Here is a 19,161-nt window from a genome sequence, read left to right as displayed (position 1 = left end):
TGATGCTGCTGCCGTGCCCGGGCCGCAGCCTTATAGGGCGTTCCGCCCGCCGCAGGCCCCGCCCCCGACCCGCGCAGCCAATGGGCGCCGCCGATGGGCGCCGGCGGCCCCGCCCCGCAGCAATGGCGGCCCCGCCCCCCAGCAATGGCGGCCGCCGCTCCGCAGGAGTCAATCCCAAACCGCAGGGGACAGCGGCCATTTGGGGTTGAGTTAGATTTTAATAAACATTTCTCCTGGTTTTACTGTTTCTTTCAATCATTACGAGCTGTCTCTGTCATATGACCTTTACATGTAATTTACTTCGCGGCAGGTCATTTCTTTACGCTCGCAGCAGTTAATCGCGCCGGCAGTAGTGCAGCGGGAATTAAATTTCATTTGGCTTTCTACATGTGTTGCAGTGGATAAAAATAATAATTCTACCGGATTTTTCATTCCTGTGGTCAGAGTTTTTGTTTCGTTATTATTTTAAGTAGCTGGAGTGATATTGGTGACTGTGATTCCCACCCTTTTTTTTTTTGGTATGAATTATTGCTCCAAAAGCACTCTTAATAATTGCGTTAATTTCCTAGCAGAACTAAGAAAAAGCGTGTCAGCTTTTGCAATGCGTGTTCCTTCCCTTCTCCACCACTTGATCTGTGGCCTTTTATTTAATCAATACCTATCAGCTTTATAAATTCAGTGGTTTTAACATTTCTTCCTGTTGGAAATCTATGATGCTTGCAACAGAAGAAATGGGTTAGATTCTGCCTAAGTAAAAAGGTACTTACAGCAGTGTTGGCTTATGTGTAACTTCAAATATTCAAGAGTGAATTTTACATCTCCCTTGAAGAATGTGAATGAAATGATGGCTCCAACATAAATTGTGTTCTGCAACAGAAAATGCTTGCACCACAAGACTACAGAATTTTGTGTTTTCTCCCTGAAAAAAAAACAATAACAGGAGGAAAACTGATGCTGCACACTGGAGAATATTTCTTCTGTATTCCTCCTGTTCCTGTCTGTTAGCTTTGTTGATCATTTAGCAAAGCTGAAACCATAACAAAATAAGAATTTACTACTGAACAAAACAAAACAAAAATAAGAATTTACTACTGAAAATTCAATATATGGCTAAAGTTTCACATTCTGTGAATGCCTAAGGATGGATCTGGGGGCGAGTTTCAGGTAGAGAATCCAAAGTGGCTTCGTTCCATTGGTCAGGACATGTAGAACTTTTCCTTGTTTGTTTGTCAAGGATGACAGCATTTGCTGTGATATAATGGCTGCTGGGCAGCTTCCAAGGAATTAATTGGCATCCCATGGTGGTTTTTATTTTATATTTTATTTTATAAACATCACCTAGAAGAGCAATAAAAAAATTTCTGCTGGCTAGGTAAAGCCAAGTGTTCCTGCACAAGGATTTGAGGCTGCTGGGTTGAGGAAGTGCTGCTGCTCCTGCCTGATTGTTCAGTGAAGAACTGATGTGCAAAAAGAGCTGTACAATTCCATCCTAAAGTTTTCATTTTGCTGTTGAAAATGTGGCTCTTAAAGTTGGCAGACTGTCGAATCTGCCTTTGCCTCTAATCACATGTTCTGTAATAGATAGTTTTGGAAAAATGCTATTAGTTCTATTTTAATTTTAATGAAATTGCAGGCTAAGTGTTACCAGATTATCAAATTGTATCACTGAATGTTGTTGTAGGTGTCAATGCAGCCGAATGTTTTGTTGCATTCTGATTTTTAACAAATATTCTCAACAAATTTGGGCATGTGTGTACTACTGGATTGGAACCTTTTTCCCTTGATACATCTTTACCAGACTTACTGGATTTTTAACACGAAGCCTGTTCCTATTTGGTTTATCCACACCTTTCCTACCTTTTTATGAAAACAGAAGGCAACTGGATACACTTTCAAAATCCGACTGTGCTGAGTATGGTAGGAAAACGCTGGGCCAAAACCACCCTCATGGTAGGGTTATTAATGAGACTTGAATTTCATGATGTGTGTGTAACAGTGTAGAGAGTAACATTGTTCCCAGCTGAACAGTGAGAGTGAAACAGGCTTCTGGCTCCCCTTCCCCTACTGCTTTTGTCCCCACCCTGGGCACAGAGGTCGGTATGGAGACCCTGATTTACTCTTGTACGCTTCAAATCTTAAATTACACGACTTTGTCTTTGATTTATTGTTCATTTAATCATTGTTTTCCAGTTTGTTGGGTCTTTCAGCTCAATGTCCCATTTCAAGCTACTACAGGTGGGTTATTTTTACACTATTAAAGATGTACTAATGACACCTTTCCCGTGAGGGGTATGATTGTTGTGCTGGTGCAGAAATCTGTGCTGTACAGAATTAGCACTCAGGGTTGGAAGTTTGATTTTTACAGCTCTGGTTTCTGTCACTGGTGGGCTGCAGGTGGAGGAACACAGTGGTGATGTGCTTTTGTTGAATTGTCTGAGAACCTTGGGATCTTCATGAATAACCCTGTTTAATCTTTGGTTATTCCCACCTGAATAGCCTGCATTTCCTAGGCAAGAAAAATGTTCCTGGTGAAAATTCCAAAAGATAGCTTGAAGAAACAAAACTTGAGCGATGGGAGGTCTGGAGATTTGTGTAAATCTCCAGAACTAAGTTTAGGAATTTCAGTCATTGTTATTTCACTTCTGACATGGTGATATTATTAATTTTGCAATTTAAACTGCCAGCTACTAACTTCACACTGCATGGTTTCTCAGTAGGAATGGGAATTAGTGCCTTGTGAGCAGGCTGTTTTTCAAGTCATCTCTTTAGATAATATTATTTATTGTTTGCATAAAATTATGTCTTAGGGATTCAGTATCATTTTGACAAGGTTGATTAAATAGTAACGCACAAATATGAAATATGTTAACTCAGTGCTTCCATCAGAAGTAAATAGATGTGTAAACAGCTGAAAATAGAAATAAATTACTAATTACTGGATTTACTTACAGATAATAGCTGAAGGCAAATGGAGAGTCAGAATACTGGAATGTGCTCTCTCTAAAAAAACATAATTATTTCTGAACTGTTTCAAGTGACAACTAACATCAAAAGTTATTGCAGGAGCGTAACATTTTGTTAAAGAATCTGATTATAAAATTTTCTTTGGCCTAGCTGAATCAAAATAATTTTAGAAAATATGATGGCATCTAAACTGGTGGGCACAGGGTTGTGTCTAAGGTGCTGTGTCTGGTCAGACAGTCACGCCCTGCTGACATTCTGGGGGTACATTTAGCTATTCACCAGTTAGGAATTTTTAATTTGCCTTCTGTGTGAATGAAATCCAGGTACCTGAGATGTGGAAATGTGAATTGGCCAGGTTCCTTACCGGATGATCACTGGCCAAGACTGGGAATGTCTTCACCCAAAGCAGATAAGAATACCATATTTGATTTTAAATTTGCTTTTTTTCATGGGAACTTTAATTGGTTGATTAAGTTTTCAGCGTGTTTGCCATAAGTGCAGTGTCTCAATAGGTCTAGCTCTCATTGACAGCTGTGAAATCCTACCCAGAGTCTTACAGCAGAAGATAAAAAAGCAGAACCTCGTTTGCTGAATCAAACTGGAGGGGGATTCACGGGAGGCTGGAGCAACCTAGTACCTGAAAAAACAGTGTACGACAGAAGGGAGGATACGTGAACACTGACACTAAATGATTTCAAATTAACCCCAACAAAGAGGTTTAGTGCACGGCTTCCCTCTGGGACGTACCTGTGGCGGGGCGAAGGAAGAGCGGCGGGACCGTGTCCGCGGGGCAGGAGCAAGGGCCGGCCCCTCCTCGGGTCCGAGCACTCCGGTCGAGTCAGATCCCCTCGGGTCCCGCAGGCCAGACCCCGCTCAGCCTCAGCTCAGGACCCCTCCCCTCAGGTCAGCGCCTCCCGCCGGCTCCCCTCAGCTCAGACCTCCCCGCTCCCCTCAGCTCCGCGCCCTTTTCCCCTCAGCTCAGATCCCCCCACTCCCCTCAGCTCCGCGCCCTTTTCCCCTCAGCTCAGACCCCCCCCACTCCCCTCAGGTTCCCGCCCTTTTCCCCTCAGCTCAGACCTGACCCCCCCACTCCCCTCAGCTCAGATCCCCCCACTCCCCTCAGCTCCGCGCCCTTTTCCCCTCAGCTCAGACCTGACCCCCCCCCCACTCCCCTCAGCTCAGACCTGACCCCCCCCTCCCCTCAGCTCCGCGCCCTTTTCCCCTCAGGTCAGACCTGACCCCCCCACTCCCCTCAGGTTCCCGCCCTTTTCCCCTCAGCTCGGACCCCCCCACTCCCCTCAGGTCAGATCCCCCCACTCCCCTCAGCTCCGCGCCCTTTTCCCCTCAGCTCAGACCCCCTCACTCCCCTCAGGTCAGACCCCCCCACTCCCCTCAGGTTCGCGCCCTTTTCCCCTCAGGTCAGACCCCCCCACTCCCCTCAGCTCTGCGCCTTTTTCCCCTCAGCTCAGACCTGACCCCCCCACTCCCCTCAGGTCAGACCTGACCCCCCCACTCCCCTCAGGTCCGCGCCCTTTTCCCCTCAGCTCAGATCCCCCCACTCCCCTCAGCTCCGCGCCCTTTTCCCCTCAGGTTCGCCCCTGGCCCCTGTTGCCGCGACCGCCCCAAGGAACGAGGGAAGAGGACCTTTGTGTCCTGTGGGAGGAGAAGAAACGAAGGGAAGTGGAAACGGGGATCTGGACATCTTGGAAAGCAGGTGCACGTGTCTTCAGGCGGCTGATGAGGCCGACGGCCCTTTAAAAAAAACGAAACTGGGGAGGATTTCGGGCCAAAGACGCATATGGAAGTCCCACCTAACTGAGAGAATGTGGCTCAGGGAGGTGTTCCTGGATGCTCTGGTACATCCTGGAACCTGATTGCCTTTTGCTCAGAGCTTTCAGCATTTCAGTCTGACTTCTGTGGCATGAATGGTAGGAGCATGTAAGTAGGTAAAAATATATTTTATCCAGGGGTTTTGGGGGGTCTCCTTTGGTATAGTGACTTCTGCTTTCATTCATCTTGCCAGTGAAATGAATAGTTGCCCGTGCTGCCTCTTTTTGGCATATTAGTACAAACACTCCTGTCAGTCTTACCAGCACGTGCCTCACCAATATTTGAAAATGCTTTCAGGGTCTTTTGTAAGAACGTGATTATTTTTATTGGTCTAGGATGGCAAGAACCTTGTCCAAACCCTGCCAATTCTGACTGCTGTCCTGGAGTTACCACAGCTTTTGAGGTAGTTCCTCTTAAGAAACACCAGGGACTCAAAACTGTTGCCTCTCCGGTTGTGAGAGGTGTCTGAACACAGGTGTTAACACCATTTTAGACACTTTGAGCCACATCCAGCCCTTGCATATGCGGTTGAAGTCTGTGGGAGGCCTGAGAAGCTTTTCTGATGGATCCTATGGTATCTAAAATGGTTTTAGGTGCTTAGCTTAAGCAGCTGAATCCCATTCCTCATTTGATGACTCAAAATGATGGGTCAAAAAGCTTTAAATAAAATGAGCATTTTTCACACCTCCCATTAGTGAGTCCATCAAAACAAAGAGCCTTGCTGTTCACCTCTTGAGTAATTTGCTTCATAAATAAAACACTGATGCACTTACAAAGATGCAGTGATTAAAAAAGTGTAATGGAGATCATTTACATAAATCCATTTGTCTGTATTGAGCTTTGCAGTGAAGTGAATTGTGTTTTTGTTCTTAACTTCTAAATAACAATATTCATGAGGTAAATGAGAGAGCTAAGAAAGGCTGAGGAATACTGCAGGTGCTGAGATTTATACTTGCATCGCATGATATAGTTTTAATACAGTACTCATAAAATTAAATCTTACTCCAGAAGCTTTCTTATCTGTCTGTTGTTGTTCATGCCTTCTAAATTCATGAGTTGCAGGTGAGAAAAGAACGATTTTTTTTCAGGGTTTAAGTTTCAAATATGAACCTGAGAGGAATGAATTATGAATAAAATTATAAGCTTAATCTGGCAATACGAAGTACAATTCCCTATAATAAATTATTATATAATCTAGGAAAGTCTGCTTAGTTTATATTAATAATATTTGATGCATCCATAATCCCTTTTGCTGCATTCCTTCTATGCATCTCTAAGTGCAGAAGAGCTGATTTTGTAATTAGTTTGCCATTACATGACAGGGCTCAAATGTGATTGTTTTTTTCCCCCGTTCCTTGCAATTGTTTCAATACTGTCTCTTATATATGTCCAAGTCATTTTTTCCCCCTGCCTCTATTCTGTGTAGTCACATTATGTGCTCCTTCCTGAAGTTTGGGTTTTTTCCCCCCATCATTCCTTGCTGAGTCTCCCCAGAGCTGTTAGGTAGTGTCTGGTTACTCAACCTCGAGTCTGTCTGTGCTCTTTTTACCTCTAAATCAACTAAAAATAGCCAAACTGCTTGGGTTGAAATTTTCCAAAATGAAAATTCAGCCTGACACATGGACCTCGTACAAATTTTCAGAGGGAATGATTTAAGACCTCCAGTCTCTAGCAGAATAGATGCAAATATTGGGCAGCCTCTGGCTTTTGGGAGTTTTAGGAGGGTCCTCTTTTTCTATTGTAAACTGCACTTCAGGGTGCTCTAATTTGCTGTGTTAGCAGATTAGCAAAACTTCACTCATATCCAATTTTTAAAATGGCTGCCTCGGTGGAAAATCTTTCAGATGATGGGATTATCCGTCTGGAGTTGTGTTTTCAGTATTTTGTGAAGGTGAATGGAGGAGATGTACATTGCATCTATATTTGAGTGTGGATTTACAGTGGTGGCCTTTGCTTTCCCTCTTCCCCTTTCCCATGTTCATGGATTTTTGCGGGGGCTTTGCCATTGCCCTCCCTGGTGTGCGATGGAGATCCTAAAAGCCCCGTGTCAAACCCGGTTTGCAAGGCCAGGAATGCGCTGGGGTGTCCCGAAGTGCTGCTCTCGGTAGCTGTCAGTGAAGTCGGGCACTACAATTTTGGGAGGAGTTCCTGCTGAGCGCTGCCCTCCCGTTTTGTTCCCTACGAGCCGGGACTGACAGGCGGCCGTCGGTGCCCGTGGAGTCCAGCTGCCACAAGTGGAGCTCTTCCCTCAGCTGTTTCCTTTCTCCTTGGAGTCTTCATTCCAAAGGTAAGATTGAAGGAGGATGTAGGAAGGATGTAAGGAGTTTTCCTCTTGGTTGGAAGTACATGAAGCTTTAAGTGGAACTATAACTGCTTAATAAAAGAATCACTTCAAAAGTTTAGAAAGTTAAAAGGCTGGTTCTCTCAGCCGGCCTTCTAAAAAATTAACTTCTAGACACGATTTTAAAAAAACCCTCTGAATATTCTAAATATTTTAATCTTATCACTTCAAGCCAGTAGCTGAGGTTGTGCAGTGTGTTTGCATATTTTCCAAATAAGAGAAGCCATTTTGGAATATTGGGAAAGGAAGAATAAAATGTTGTATGGATGCTATTAATTAAAAAAATTAAGCTTACCTTTTGGTAATCTGCTGGAAGTTGCACCTGACTGAAGGAAGGTTTATGTAAAAGTGTGTTTATCACACCTCAGTGTGAAAATAATGAGTTACTGCATTGTTTTATACCATCTAAAAAAAATTCAAAACATAAAAAAATATTTATTGTAATGGAGGGGTGAAGGAAAGCTTTTATATTCAGTGTAACATTGTGCATATTTCAAAACCCTTATGACCACACTTCTCTGTTAGGTAAAATTGAAGACAAGAGCTGTTTTCAGACCTAGTGAAGCCCCAGAGACATCCAACAGCAAAGAATTAGGCATTTATCGAGAAACCATAATGAATTCGTTCTGTTTTTCTCCTAGTTCAAACCCATTGATCAATGTTGGGAAATTAATTCACCTTGGAACAGAGTCAGGTTGTTTTTTGGTTGTTTTCTTCACGTCTGCTCTTCAGCCAGATGTCTTTGTGTTGCACTGGGAGGTCAGGATGGGCTGGAATGTCCCTGGGCTCTATTCCTGAAGCTGTTCCACCAGGAGAGCTCTGCCAGCTTTGTTGGGGTTTTCTGCTGAGCCCTGGTGTGAACTGAAATGGGTTGAGGAGTTGCTGGAGGAAGCAGGGTGCTGTGCAGCAGTGGGAACCCTGCTGGAAGGGTTAATCTGGGTGTTGAGAGCTGTCCATGTTTGCAGGCATGGCCTGGAGGGATTGTGGCTCTGTTTAAATGCTGTTTTCTGTCCTTTTTCATGAGATTGTGTTTTTGTATCTGTTTGGGAGCTGCTTGCCAGCATCGAAACTGAGGCAGTTTCTAAGAATCATTTCTCTCTTATTTTCATGCGTATCTGAGTCAATATGTTATGTATGTGTGTATATATATATATATATATGTATATGTATATAAAGTATCATTTGCTACCCTTAATTTTGGGGTTGTTTTGGGCATGTCTGTAAGCAGTGGAAAACGATACTGTTCTAGAATACTAAACCACTATTTAGGTCACTGGACAAAACAAATAATGCAAACTTTTATATCAGTTAGAGAAGAGTTATATAAAACAGTATGTGATGATGAGGCATCCCAGGGTAGGGCATGGGTAGGAAGCAACCAAATCTGTTGGCAAAATCTGTAGCAGCTCCACAAAGAGAAGAAACCCAGATTTTTTACCTCTTTGCAGTTGAGATGCATTTTTTAAGCAAAAAAGGAGAGTGTAATGTTGTAATAGATAACTGCCAGCAAATAGCAATAAGGGGAGATGGGGAATTGTATTTAAAGGAAATAAAATTTGAAACCTTTTAGTAGCAGCTCATGGAATTTCTGTTGTCTAATATTTTAATGAGTGGAACAATTTCCTATTTTTAGGGGAAGGTCAACTTGAGCTTTATTTGAACAGGGTCTCTGGTTCTGAACACAGATAGGAACACTTTAGATGTGATAACCAAAGGGAGGGCTTGGAGCCAGACCTCCTTAACCTATCATTAGGAGCTCAGATAGCCATCCATGGCAGAACTGTGTGCCAAAACAGAGAGGAGTCCTTGTCCTGGGCTCAAGCTGCACCCAGTGAAAATAGCACTGATTCTCATGGGGAAGGATTTTGGGGTTTTATTTCAGAATTTAATGAAAAATATTAATGATTTTTTTTTTTTTTTTAAATGAAATGCTGCCATCTGATGTCACACCACCTTCTTTTGTGTGTTGGTTTGTTTGGGTTTTTTTTTTTTAAGGTAAATGCTTTTCCTTTAATACTAGAACTCTTAGTTTTCAGACCGAAAACTCTAGTACCTGCAAAAATGTGCATGGAAGAAATGTTACAAACATTAGATTATTGAAGTATTTCTAGCTTAAGCACTATTATTTTAATTCTGCTGTCACCCACAATGGTGCATAGCCAGTGAAACTCCACTGATGAGTGGAATTATTTAGTTTACTGGTAGTGAGATACTGTCAGGATATAACAAAGTTTGCATGAGACAAGTTTGTTGAGGTGTGACTCTTCATCCCACCTCAAAAGTTTGTTGTTGTTTTTCATAAACCATAATTAAACCTTTTGATGCCACTAGGTCAATCATGACCCATTGCTTGCCATGGAGATTCTCCAATATCCATACAGAACTAGGCTTAGGCTGTTTTCTTTTTCTTGGTAGACTGATTGTAGGGTATGATGTATCACATTATTTATGCTGACAACTATGTTGAAGAACTTGGTGGAAATTTTATGTTCTTGTGAGTTTTACCTGCTCTTCAAATTTGGATTGAAAAAGTGCTCTAGGGAGAAAGTAAACACAGGCAGAATTGAAAGGAAATGCAAAAAGAAGTGCTGTGTTTTTGTGGTTTTAATTTTTGGGGCTAAGATTAAAAAAAAATCTTCCAGTTACTTCATTGCCAGCCTGCACCGATATGCAAAGCCTGTTTAAATAAAGTAGCTTTCAGTGAATAAATGTTACTAATGGATCTGAATCTCACCACCTTCTCCAGCTCTGTTTTGTGCTGTCTGTGCATTAATAGACATGTTTCGTGTTGCTAGTGGTAAGTAATGATGAAATCTGAGATGATTAGAGAGCTGACAGCTTTGTCTGGATATTTAAATAATTTAGCAGGTGTTTTATAGGTTTTACCTGGTGTTAAACGGGCCAGGTCCTTCCCAGGTGTTGGAGATGCTGCTCCATTCCAGAGCATGGTCTGGCCCACAGTACAAGAGATCTTCTCTTTGCAGTACAACAGCTTGGACTTGTCTTAGCCTGAACTAGAAGATTTCAGCATCCTGAATATCTTATTTCATGTGTCAGCTAGAGGATTAAAGGAAAATGCAGTAGTTGCTTTTCTGGCTTCTATGAAGTCTGATTTGCACTTGCTTTACTGACTGTAGCAAAAAGGCTAACAAATTTTATTCCCTCGGTACTTTTGTTGACAATTAATGAAGCTGTATAGGAAATACTGAAATTAAGAACAAATGGTAAAAACATTCTATTATGTATTCTCAGCAATGTTTAATATATTGGAAATCCTCAGGTTCCCTGTCCATATGTATCTTGGTAAGAAATACAAACCCTGACTACTTTAACTTTTCTTTGTTTTTTAGAAGGCAATGGGCCTTTGTGTTTTCTGAAATCGCTAGGATAATATATTGTAGAGTGCCATACAATAGGAAAGAAAAACACCAGAGAAAACAAATTTGGTGCCAGGTTCCAGGGTGGGGGCTTTATGAATCCCTTTGCTGTCCAGTTCAGGGGTCTGGGGGTGAGTCATTGCCTCCAGACTGAAGTTGGCACACAGTCAGAACGCGTGCCGACACAGTTGCTGTGCTGAAAATTCCAGGAATAACCAGTGGAAGTGTAAGTAATTTCATGCTCTGTGTCATCTAATTGTTCAAAACCTTTCCAGCTCTAAACTTTGATGCCACACTGACTGTGCTCTACCATGTAGCTTTAAGGGTGCCCATCCCCCTGCCACCCGTCCAGCAGCCACTGTGTCCCGTCAGTCATCCTGAAATACACTGGGAGCTCGTCGGGCAGTCCCCTGCAGATGCCTCAGGAGCCCAGTAGTGAGCCAAGGCAGTGGCACTGGAGTCCCCCACACAAGGGAATTGCATAGACAGTTGCTTTAGTGCTGAATATGGACCATATGTTTTCTAGGATAGGTGAGTGATACACTGTTGGCTTTCTAACAATCTAGCAGCAAATGGGTTCTGAAGTAAAGGTTTTCTAATTTATGCAGAATGTCTTTGGCTCTGCTTTCTGACACTTATTAGTTTCTGTCTGTATACAGTGTACTTACAGATTCTAATAAAAAGCTGCAGGTGCTGTGCTCACTTTGCATTGCAGATGGATGTAGACTTTGGCTGTTTTTCCAGTGTCTTTTCCTTCTTACACCAAAAGACTCAGTAGTTTGGACATCTGATGAAAAGACAAAGTTTTCATTATCTCGAGGTTGGTAGGAGTGTGCAGGTGGTTTCTTTTCTGACTGTTCTGGGACACAGCTGTGTCTTGTAACACATGCTTAACATCCTAAGTGTTGTAAGAGCTGCCGGTGTACAGGGCTGAGATTGCCTCCTGCAAAGGTTAATCTAACGGAGTGGGAGCTCAGACAGCCTTTTACCAAAATATCTCACAGTGAAGGCCCTGCTGAAGTTAGGGGGATGTTATATTGGAGAAGAAAAATGCATTAAAAAAAAAAAAAAAAAAAAGGAAGGTGGAATGTTGATTTTGATTTTCTTCTTCTGGGGCAAACACATGAGATTTTGTCATCTTAATGGATATAATCTAGAAGGACAGAGGTTCACTTAATAAGTGGAAATGCCAGAGAAAATCCCAGGATGATCTATACTGGCTGTGTTTTTTTCTTTCTATCACCTCTTATCCTTACCTTAATTAAAAAAAGTAAATAAATTAAAGAATCCAATTTAAATATTGATTACCCAATATGGTATATAACAGTTAGGAGAGCCTGGTAAGCTAAAAATATGTAGTCAGATTATCAAAATAGTTTAAGATCTTGTAAGTTTTCGCTGCATTACCTTGCAAAGCTGTTTTTATCTTCCTGCTTTAAGGAAGTTTCAGGAAGCATTAGAATTCTACTTAAAAATTATTGCTGGAATCAGCAAGTGAGCCCTTAAGTGAGTTATTTATATCTTAGAATATAACTGAAATTTTCAGAGACAATAGTTTTTGCAATTGACTTTCAGTTGATGATTCATTATGGGCCTGACTCAAGGCTAAAAGCTATTATTGGCTTAACTGGCTTTTGAACTTAGGGCTCAAGCAAAGAATAAAAGTGCTGATGTTAGACAATATGCTGAGGGTAAGAAACAAACAAACAAGCAAAAAACACAGAACGACCCAGAAAAGGGAAGTCATGACACATGGATTCACATTTCTTCTGACCTGCAAAAATGGGGTTAGATTTCTAATACTTCCCGAGTTTGAGAGTGCTCTGTGGTGGGAATCTGGAGCACAGTGACCTTCTAGTAACAGGAACTGACTTTAATTACAACTACATATTTATCTGCCAAAACTGAGAAAAGACCTGATTATTGCAGATTGTGCTGTGAGGATGGAGGGAAAGCAGCAAAAAGGTTTAATTTCTCTATTTTGAGTAAAGCAGGTGCTGACACCCTTCTGTCAAGGAACTGTGGGGAAGCCACTGCAGGGTTAAAGCATGAGTGTATCTGCAAAAAAATAACCAAATCAGCCGGTGGTTTCTTTAGGTCTCAGTAGAAGCACAAAGTGCTGTCTCCTTCCAGCTTACCTGTGCCCTTGTAACTGATGGATGTTTGACCAGAGGAAAATCCACAGCACAGTCGATACCATCTGTTTGCAACTGTTGTGATGGATTTCAAGAAGTGCCCATATTTTGGGAGATTTGTGAAAATATCGAAGATAAGGGCTGGTAACCAGCACTATCATAAAGATTTATTTTTTTTTTCTAATGTGAATAGAAAGTGATTCATTAAATATTGGCCAAAGATTTAGAAAACCAGTGAATTGCAGATGGCTAAAAAGGATCTGTCTTCACCAGAGCGCACAATGCTGTGGTTTGATGCAATCCCAGTGAAGCTGGAGGACGGCATCCCGTTGACTTAAAAGGCCTTTTGAATAAAGGGGGGTGGCACAACAAAAGCTGCTCGGGAGCTTCCGTGCCGTGTGCTCGGAGACTGCAGCACCAGGCACAGCCGGAGCCGGCGCTGGCAGCGCTGCAGGCAGCCAGGGGCGCTCCGGCAGCAGCGCACTGCGGGCTGCAGCTCACCCGGGACACCCAGCGTGGCACCGACAGACACCAGCGGCCTCCAGAGCCACTTGTGAGCACTGGGCACAGAGACAACCGCTGGCAATTCCAGTTTTGACACGCCCGAATTTTATGGTGCTTGTTAAATGTGTGAAATATAGGCAGATAATTTGCTTTGACGTTTCTAGGGTTTCCTTTCCATTCATATCCGTGGAAAGAATAGTGGGGTTTTGTTTTTGTTGGTTTTTTTTTTTTTTTCTGGTCTGTCTGATCTCAGGTTTCTTTTTCCTTTGTCTTTTGGTTCAGAACTAAAACTGAAAAATCATTTAATTCCACATGCTATCACCTGGCTGGATGCAGCTGAATTTGTGAGAACTTGAGTCTGCCGCTAGTATAGTTTGTAATAAAAGAAAAGCTTAGCACTTGTTTAACCTTTAGTAAGAATGGCAAAACCCTAAATTGCTTTATACCTTAATTCTTTAATTATTGCTCATATTATCTTTGCTAGTAAGTGAAATGTGGATAACTCTCCAGATCCATTCCTACACCACTCGCTACAGAAACCCTAAACCTGCAGTGCTGTATTAAATCAGTGCAAGGTTCACTGGAAGGTGACAATCCATCTCTCCAGCCTGCAACAATTGCAGTACCTTATTCCTGTCTTATACAGCAGCAATGGTTGTAATAAGTCTTGCTTAAAAAGGACAGATATCCACTATTTGTGTATTTGAAGTCTTTATTGGCTAAAAAGGCTTTGCCCTGCTGTGTTTTATGGGAAGTTAAGTTACTGCAAAATTTAAAATGTCTTTTATTTTGGGACAGTAATCTGTTGCAATCCAACTAAAGCAGTTATAATTCTTTGTTGACACACATACACATTTCAGGCTAATGGCCTGAGCCACAGCCCAGTGAACTTGGTGAAAACTATTAATTCACATCAGTAGATTCTGCATCAAGTTCCTAATGAGTGATTTATTCACCTTAAAGACCTTACTTAGCTTTACTTCCATCTTATTGACTTCAGTAATAGGCTTTCTCACCTTAATCTGTCTTGACACTTAAAAAATATTTGTTATTGCAGGGTATAAAATAACAAAATGTTTCACTTTTTTCCTGCTGTTAATTTCCAGAAATTTAAAGGGCTGTTGTATATGCTGCTTGTTCTTAAGGTGCTTATTATTACCCCTGTAACCTGGCACATGGAGAAAGATTATTGTTATGGAATAAGTTATTGTGCCCATAGCATTAATGTTTTTGTTTTGTGATAAATTCAGTAATGGAATTTAATATTTTTGCTTTAAAGCTGCTTCTCAGACTAGTAGAGGACTTTTACTCAATGGTATTCTAATTCAGTTATCTTTGCATGTTTTTTTAACATGTCATCAATGTAGAAATCTCTGAGTGAATATAAGGAGTTATATGTACTTTGTGATTCTACAGTTTATGTAAGTATCAGCATATTTTTTTTTACAATTTAGAAATGGAGAGTGGGAAAAGTTGAAATGTATTTCTTGAAATCCTAAGCCTGTTATGGAACAAGTTCATATTCACACGGGCAGTCTCTGGGCTCTGTCAGAAGGCAGTGAGGCTCGTAGTCATGGTTAATGTTGGCTTATTGCCTTTCTCTTGTTTTGTACCCAGGTGAAATGTCAACAAAAGTGCCAAACATTAAACTGAAAATTGATCCTCGGGATCTGCAGATCCAGACATTTACAGTGGAGAAATTACTGGAGCCGCTGATAATTCAGGTATTTTAGAGCTGCAGAAAGTAAGCTGGGTAACCATGGAGGGAAGGGATTAAGGCTGGAGAACTTTGACTAAGGACACTGTTCTGAAAGTCACACCCACAGCTCACTTGCACTTTCCTCAGGCTCAGGAGCTCTCCTGGGGTTTGCCTTCCAGATCTGGTCATTCATTTGGTCACTTCCAACTTTGCCACCCAATCTCTCACAGTAAATGCTGCATGTTCCAGCTGGTCTCTTGCACAGTGTTCTCTAGGAGAGGTTTAAATGTAGAATACACTGAAAATGGATTTCCAATGCATGAAATAAGTAATTCTTTAAAAATAAACTTGTATTTTCCCCATTTGATGCTTTCCCTCTCCCTAACTTATCCAATTTATTTTCTTTTATTAATTATTCATTGTCACACTGGATTTTTTTTTTGTTTTTTCCTCCCTTACTCATTTTTCCCTTCTGGAAGGTTACTTTCCTCAGAAAGTAACCTTTTCTATCATGACTTCATTTCCAGCTACTATTAAGTGAACTGCCTCTCTCTGATTTTGTCTGCCTTTATTTGTTTTTGCCTGGCTGTGATTGATGGTGTAAAAACCCTCAGTTAACAGGTCAGTGGTTTGTGGAAGTTGTCAAGGATATGTGGATGGGTTATAAAATTAATTTCAGAGTGGTAAGAATAGATGTCTTGATAGACTGAATTTAAGAACCTCCTGTAGACCAGTAGGTCAGACTGTGCTCAGGCAGCTGCAACACTGTGGGTGTTTTTAGAGGAGGTAAAGAAAAGAAAATTTTGATTTGAGTTTTTCAGGATCAAAGAAACCTGACAAAATGAAGAAATCACAGTTCCAGAATAAAACAAAGAAACCATCTAAGTTTTGGGGTTTTTTTCCTCCCAGCTCTTCTCAGCCATTGAAAAGTTTGAGGCTGTTGTAATTGGAAATGCTTTGGTTCTAAGAGATTAGTTTGACTGTTTCTTCCCTCTCTTAATTTTAATGCTTTGCTTGTTTCAGACCTGTGGAAGGAAAACTTATGTTTTGAGTGGATCTTTCGAAAGAAAATGTTGAAAATCTAAAAATAGGGATTAAAGCTCATACTCAATGAAGGGTGATTGAGAGGCTGGAAGGGTAATAAGTGAAAATTAATCTGTGATTACAAAGAGAATTGGACCAGTCACAGATAAAAATGATCTTCCCGCCAGATTCACTTTAGCAACTGCTGCTTGGAACACAGTTTAACTTTATTTTGAGATTTCTCTTGTAATTTATTTATTTAATAGTCTTGTAATGCTGTGGCAGGAAAGAAACAATGGAAGTGTTTGAGGTTCTCTGAAGTCTGTTCTAGCCAGTTATGCAAAGTGTTAGGGCATCAATGCAGGAAAAAAATCGAGGCAAAACCAGGCTGGGAAGTGACGAGGAAGCAGTTGTGGAAATAGCTGTAGATCACTTGCTGAGTTGACTCTCTTCCCTGCAATGTGCACTTGGCAGTGGTGATTACTATGAAACTCTGAAAATAACACAGCAACTGGTTTGTGTAAAACCCTCTGTGAGTCGGCAACTTCTCTATCCTTGGAATAAAGCAATTTCCCTGAATTGCCCTGGGGGTTTCCCTCTGTCTGTGGCCTTTTATTCCAGGTGTTTTGAGGATGTTAGTTTTGAAAGGAAGACTTCTCAGTCTACTTCTCAGTCAATGCATCTGGCATGTTAGAAAAGGTAGTTGGCAGAGTTAGCATGGTTCAGCTGACACAACATGTGGACAAATCCCTGCATTTTGGAATCCCTTGGATCACTGATGAAGAACAGGCAAGTTGAAAGGCTTGTGTTCCCACCTGTTATCCACAGCACAGAGCTTTGCTCACAGGGAAAACACACACTGTTGGTTGGAGTTTTACAGATGGTGAGTTCACCTTCTCCTCACTGGGTGGGATTAGCCAGTGTTTGTTTGTATGGGAAATACTTTGGATTTGAAACAGTGGGCAGGGGTTTTGCTGTTGTCATTAGGCCACTGAGTTAATGTCTTTTTTTTCCTAAATGTCTAGGGATTGACATCTAGCTATGCTGAACTACCTTGTTAACAAAAGAAGAATGTGTTATGATTGATGCTTAAAAATACTTTTTATAGTAAGATAAAGTATTAGGATACTCAAAGTATCAAGACATTGCTTCCTGAGCTACTGCAGTATTAAGAGATTGTCTCTAAGTGCTGCCAGTAACTGAATGTAGCATTGGAAGACCTGCTGCTGAGTTTCCTAGAAACTTGGTATGTGGCACAACCATGACCCCACAAGAAACCCTGCCCCTTCAGCCTAATAAGTAATGTCAATAACAGGCACCAGAGGCACGATTCAGCTCTGTGGATGTGGTGGCACATGTCTAGAAAATGGCTTGGAAACTTTTTGTGCCCTTAGCACAAGTGTGCTCCTCCTCCCAGAGCTAGGCTGAGGGACCTGCTGTGCATGGCAACAAGAAGGTGTTGATAGCTGGGAAATCCTCAGCAGGAATAATGGGGACGTGTTTTTCTTTTCTCTTATAACCATGTCAGTGACTGTGTATTCTGCCACTGCAGTACCAGCTCTGTTGACAATGGCACACTGTATTAGTCTGTGGTTCAGTCCTTTCTGGGTAGGATTGTAAAAGGTTGTTACATTCCTCACTGGGGCTCTGTGTTGGAGAATTCAGAGCAGTTTTTCTGTTTTCCATGATCTCCATGAGCAAAGAGCTATCTAACAAATTTTGACTTGTATTTGAGATCAGCTGCTGCCTCCAGTATTTCCTGAGAGTGATGCAGAAAATGCAGTCTTACAGTCAAGAGTTTTCACCTGCAGGAATGGTTATTTTTTTAATACTTTTTCATTTGTTTTATTTCCTTTCCTCCTCAACATATCAATGAACATGGTATAGAATGATATTTTACACTTAAAAAAACTACAGTAAAAACCTGCGAAGTAGAATACAATATCTTCTAGTGAAATAGTGATTAAATGCATAAAATTTAAAAAATACCTTTTAGTTGGTTGTTTTTTTGGGGGCTGCTTCTAATTTGTGATGGTGTTTTATGCCTTTCTTATTGGAAGTATCAGCCTGTAATCTCTGACTCACAGTTAAAGATGTGGTCATTGAAACTGCCTTAAATGTTCTGAAACTGACATTAGAGAAGATAAAAGATAAAGATTTTTATTCCCAGTGCATTCACTACCAGCTGGCTGATTTATGTGCAATAAATAATTCCATTTTCTTCCTTTGAGCCACAGTCAGAAAAATACCCAAGCCTTCTTTAACAATCTGAGCCCGAGTTATTTATGTTGTTCTCTCCCTTGTGACATGCCAGAGCAGTTGATGTCAAGTGGATGGTTCTTCCTCCCCCAAATTGCACATGAATGGTACAGGGGTCAGGGCTTTTATATTTATAGATGTGTTTATAGAAATGTTACCCGGAGGATATTTGTCAGTTACGTTTAGAAGTGATGATTCATGAAGAGCACTCAAGTGCATGAATCCATGGACAAGATCTGAAGGTGAGCTAAGGCACTTGTAGCACTGTACTACCCATGTCTTGGCAGAGAGAACAGGAGGATTAAAAAGCATGGGTGAACTTCATGAAAATAAGGTGTGCTTTAAAGTATCTGTATAACCCTTAAGAAAAATGTTTTGGGAGTCTTTCCTTAGTGTTACAGCTCAAGCAGTGCCTTAGAGAATAGTCCTTCAGAAACATTCTGTTGGAGTGTGGAGGCTGTACTCAGAAGATGAGGAATGTGGAGTGGGATGGTCTGTAAAAATAAGTTCTTTATGGATGTTGAAGTGCATTGGTAAAAATACAATTTGGACTAAGCTGCAGTAAATTTAAATCCTGGGCAAATTGATGTACAATTTTAATGTTGAGAGCACCCTGAAGAATTTGGAGGTGTAGAGCTCTGGCCACTGGGATACCTCTTTGTAATGAGAGGAAGCATTTTGAAAGGTGACTGTACTCATTTTGGGTATTTGCTCTGGGATACCTTGCAAGTCTTACGCTGGAAGTATGGGAACCCCCAGCACTTCTGTGGAGAAGGAACCTGGGGGTGCCTGGCTGACATCAGCTGAACACAAGCCAGCCTGTGCCCAGGTGGCCACGAAGGCCAGTGGGAGCCTGGCTTGTATCAGAAATGGTGTGGCCAGCAGGACCTGGGCAGTGATTGTACAATGGTGAGGCCACACCTCGAGCCCTGTCTCCAGTTTTGGGCCTCCCATGACAAGAGGGACATCGAGGCGCTGGAGCCTGTCCAGAGAAAGGCAAGGGAGATGGGGAAGGGGCTGGTACACAAA

The 19,161-nt window shown here is 41.6% G+C and overlaps 1 protein-coding gene across 2 annotated transcripts in view; it reads left to right on the top strand.

Annotated features, from left to right (window-relative positions):
- The first annotated feature begins 6,935 nt into the window (after positions 1 to 6,935).
- The window catches only part of CTNNA3 (catenin alpha 3), a 397,084-nt gene continuing 384,858 nt past the window's right edge, over positions 6,936 to 19,161 (top strand). Inside the window, exons 1-2 of one of the 2 annotated variants that reach the window (XM_058841820.1) lie at positions 6,936 to 7,081; positions 14,769 to 14,875. In XM_058841820.1, coding sequence (XP_058697803.1) covers positions 14,774 to 14,875 — 102 coding nt within the window. In that variant the 5' untranslated portion in view covers positions 6,936 to 7,081; positions 14,769 to 14,773. Of the gene's footprint in view, positions 7,082 to 10,909; positions 11,044 to 14,768; positions 14,876 to 19,161 lie in introns of those variants that run through there. The other variant, XM_058841819.1, reaches the window with a different exon arrangement.

Source organism: Poecile atricapillus, chromosome 6, assembly GCF_030490865.1.
Source record: "Poecile atricapillus isolate bPoeAtr1 chromosome 6, bPoeAtr1.hap1, whole genome shotgun sequence".
NCBI classification, from domain to species: Eukaryota; Metazoa; Chordata; class Aves; order Passeriformes; family Paridae; genus Poecile; species Poecile atricapillus.
The sequence above is the reverse complement of the archived record's forward strand: the minus strand, read 5'-3'. Positions and strand labels throughout refer to the sequence as shown.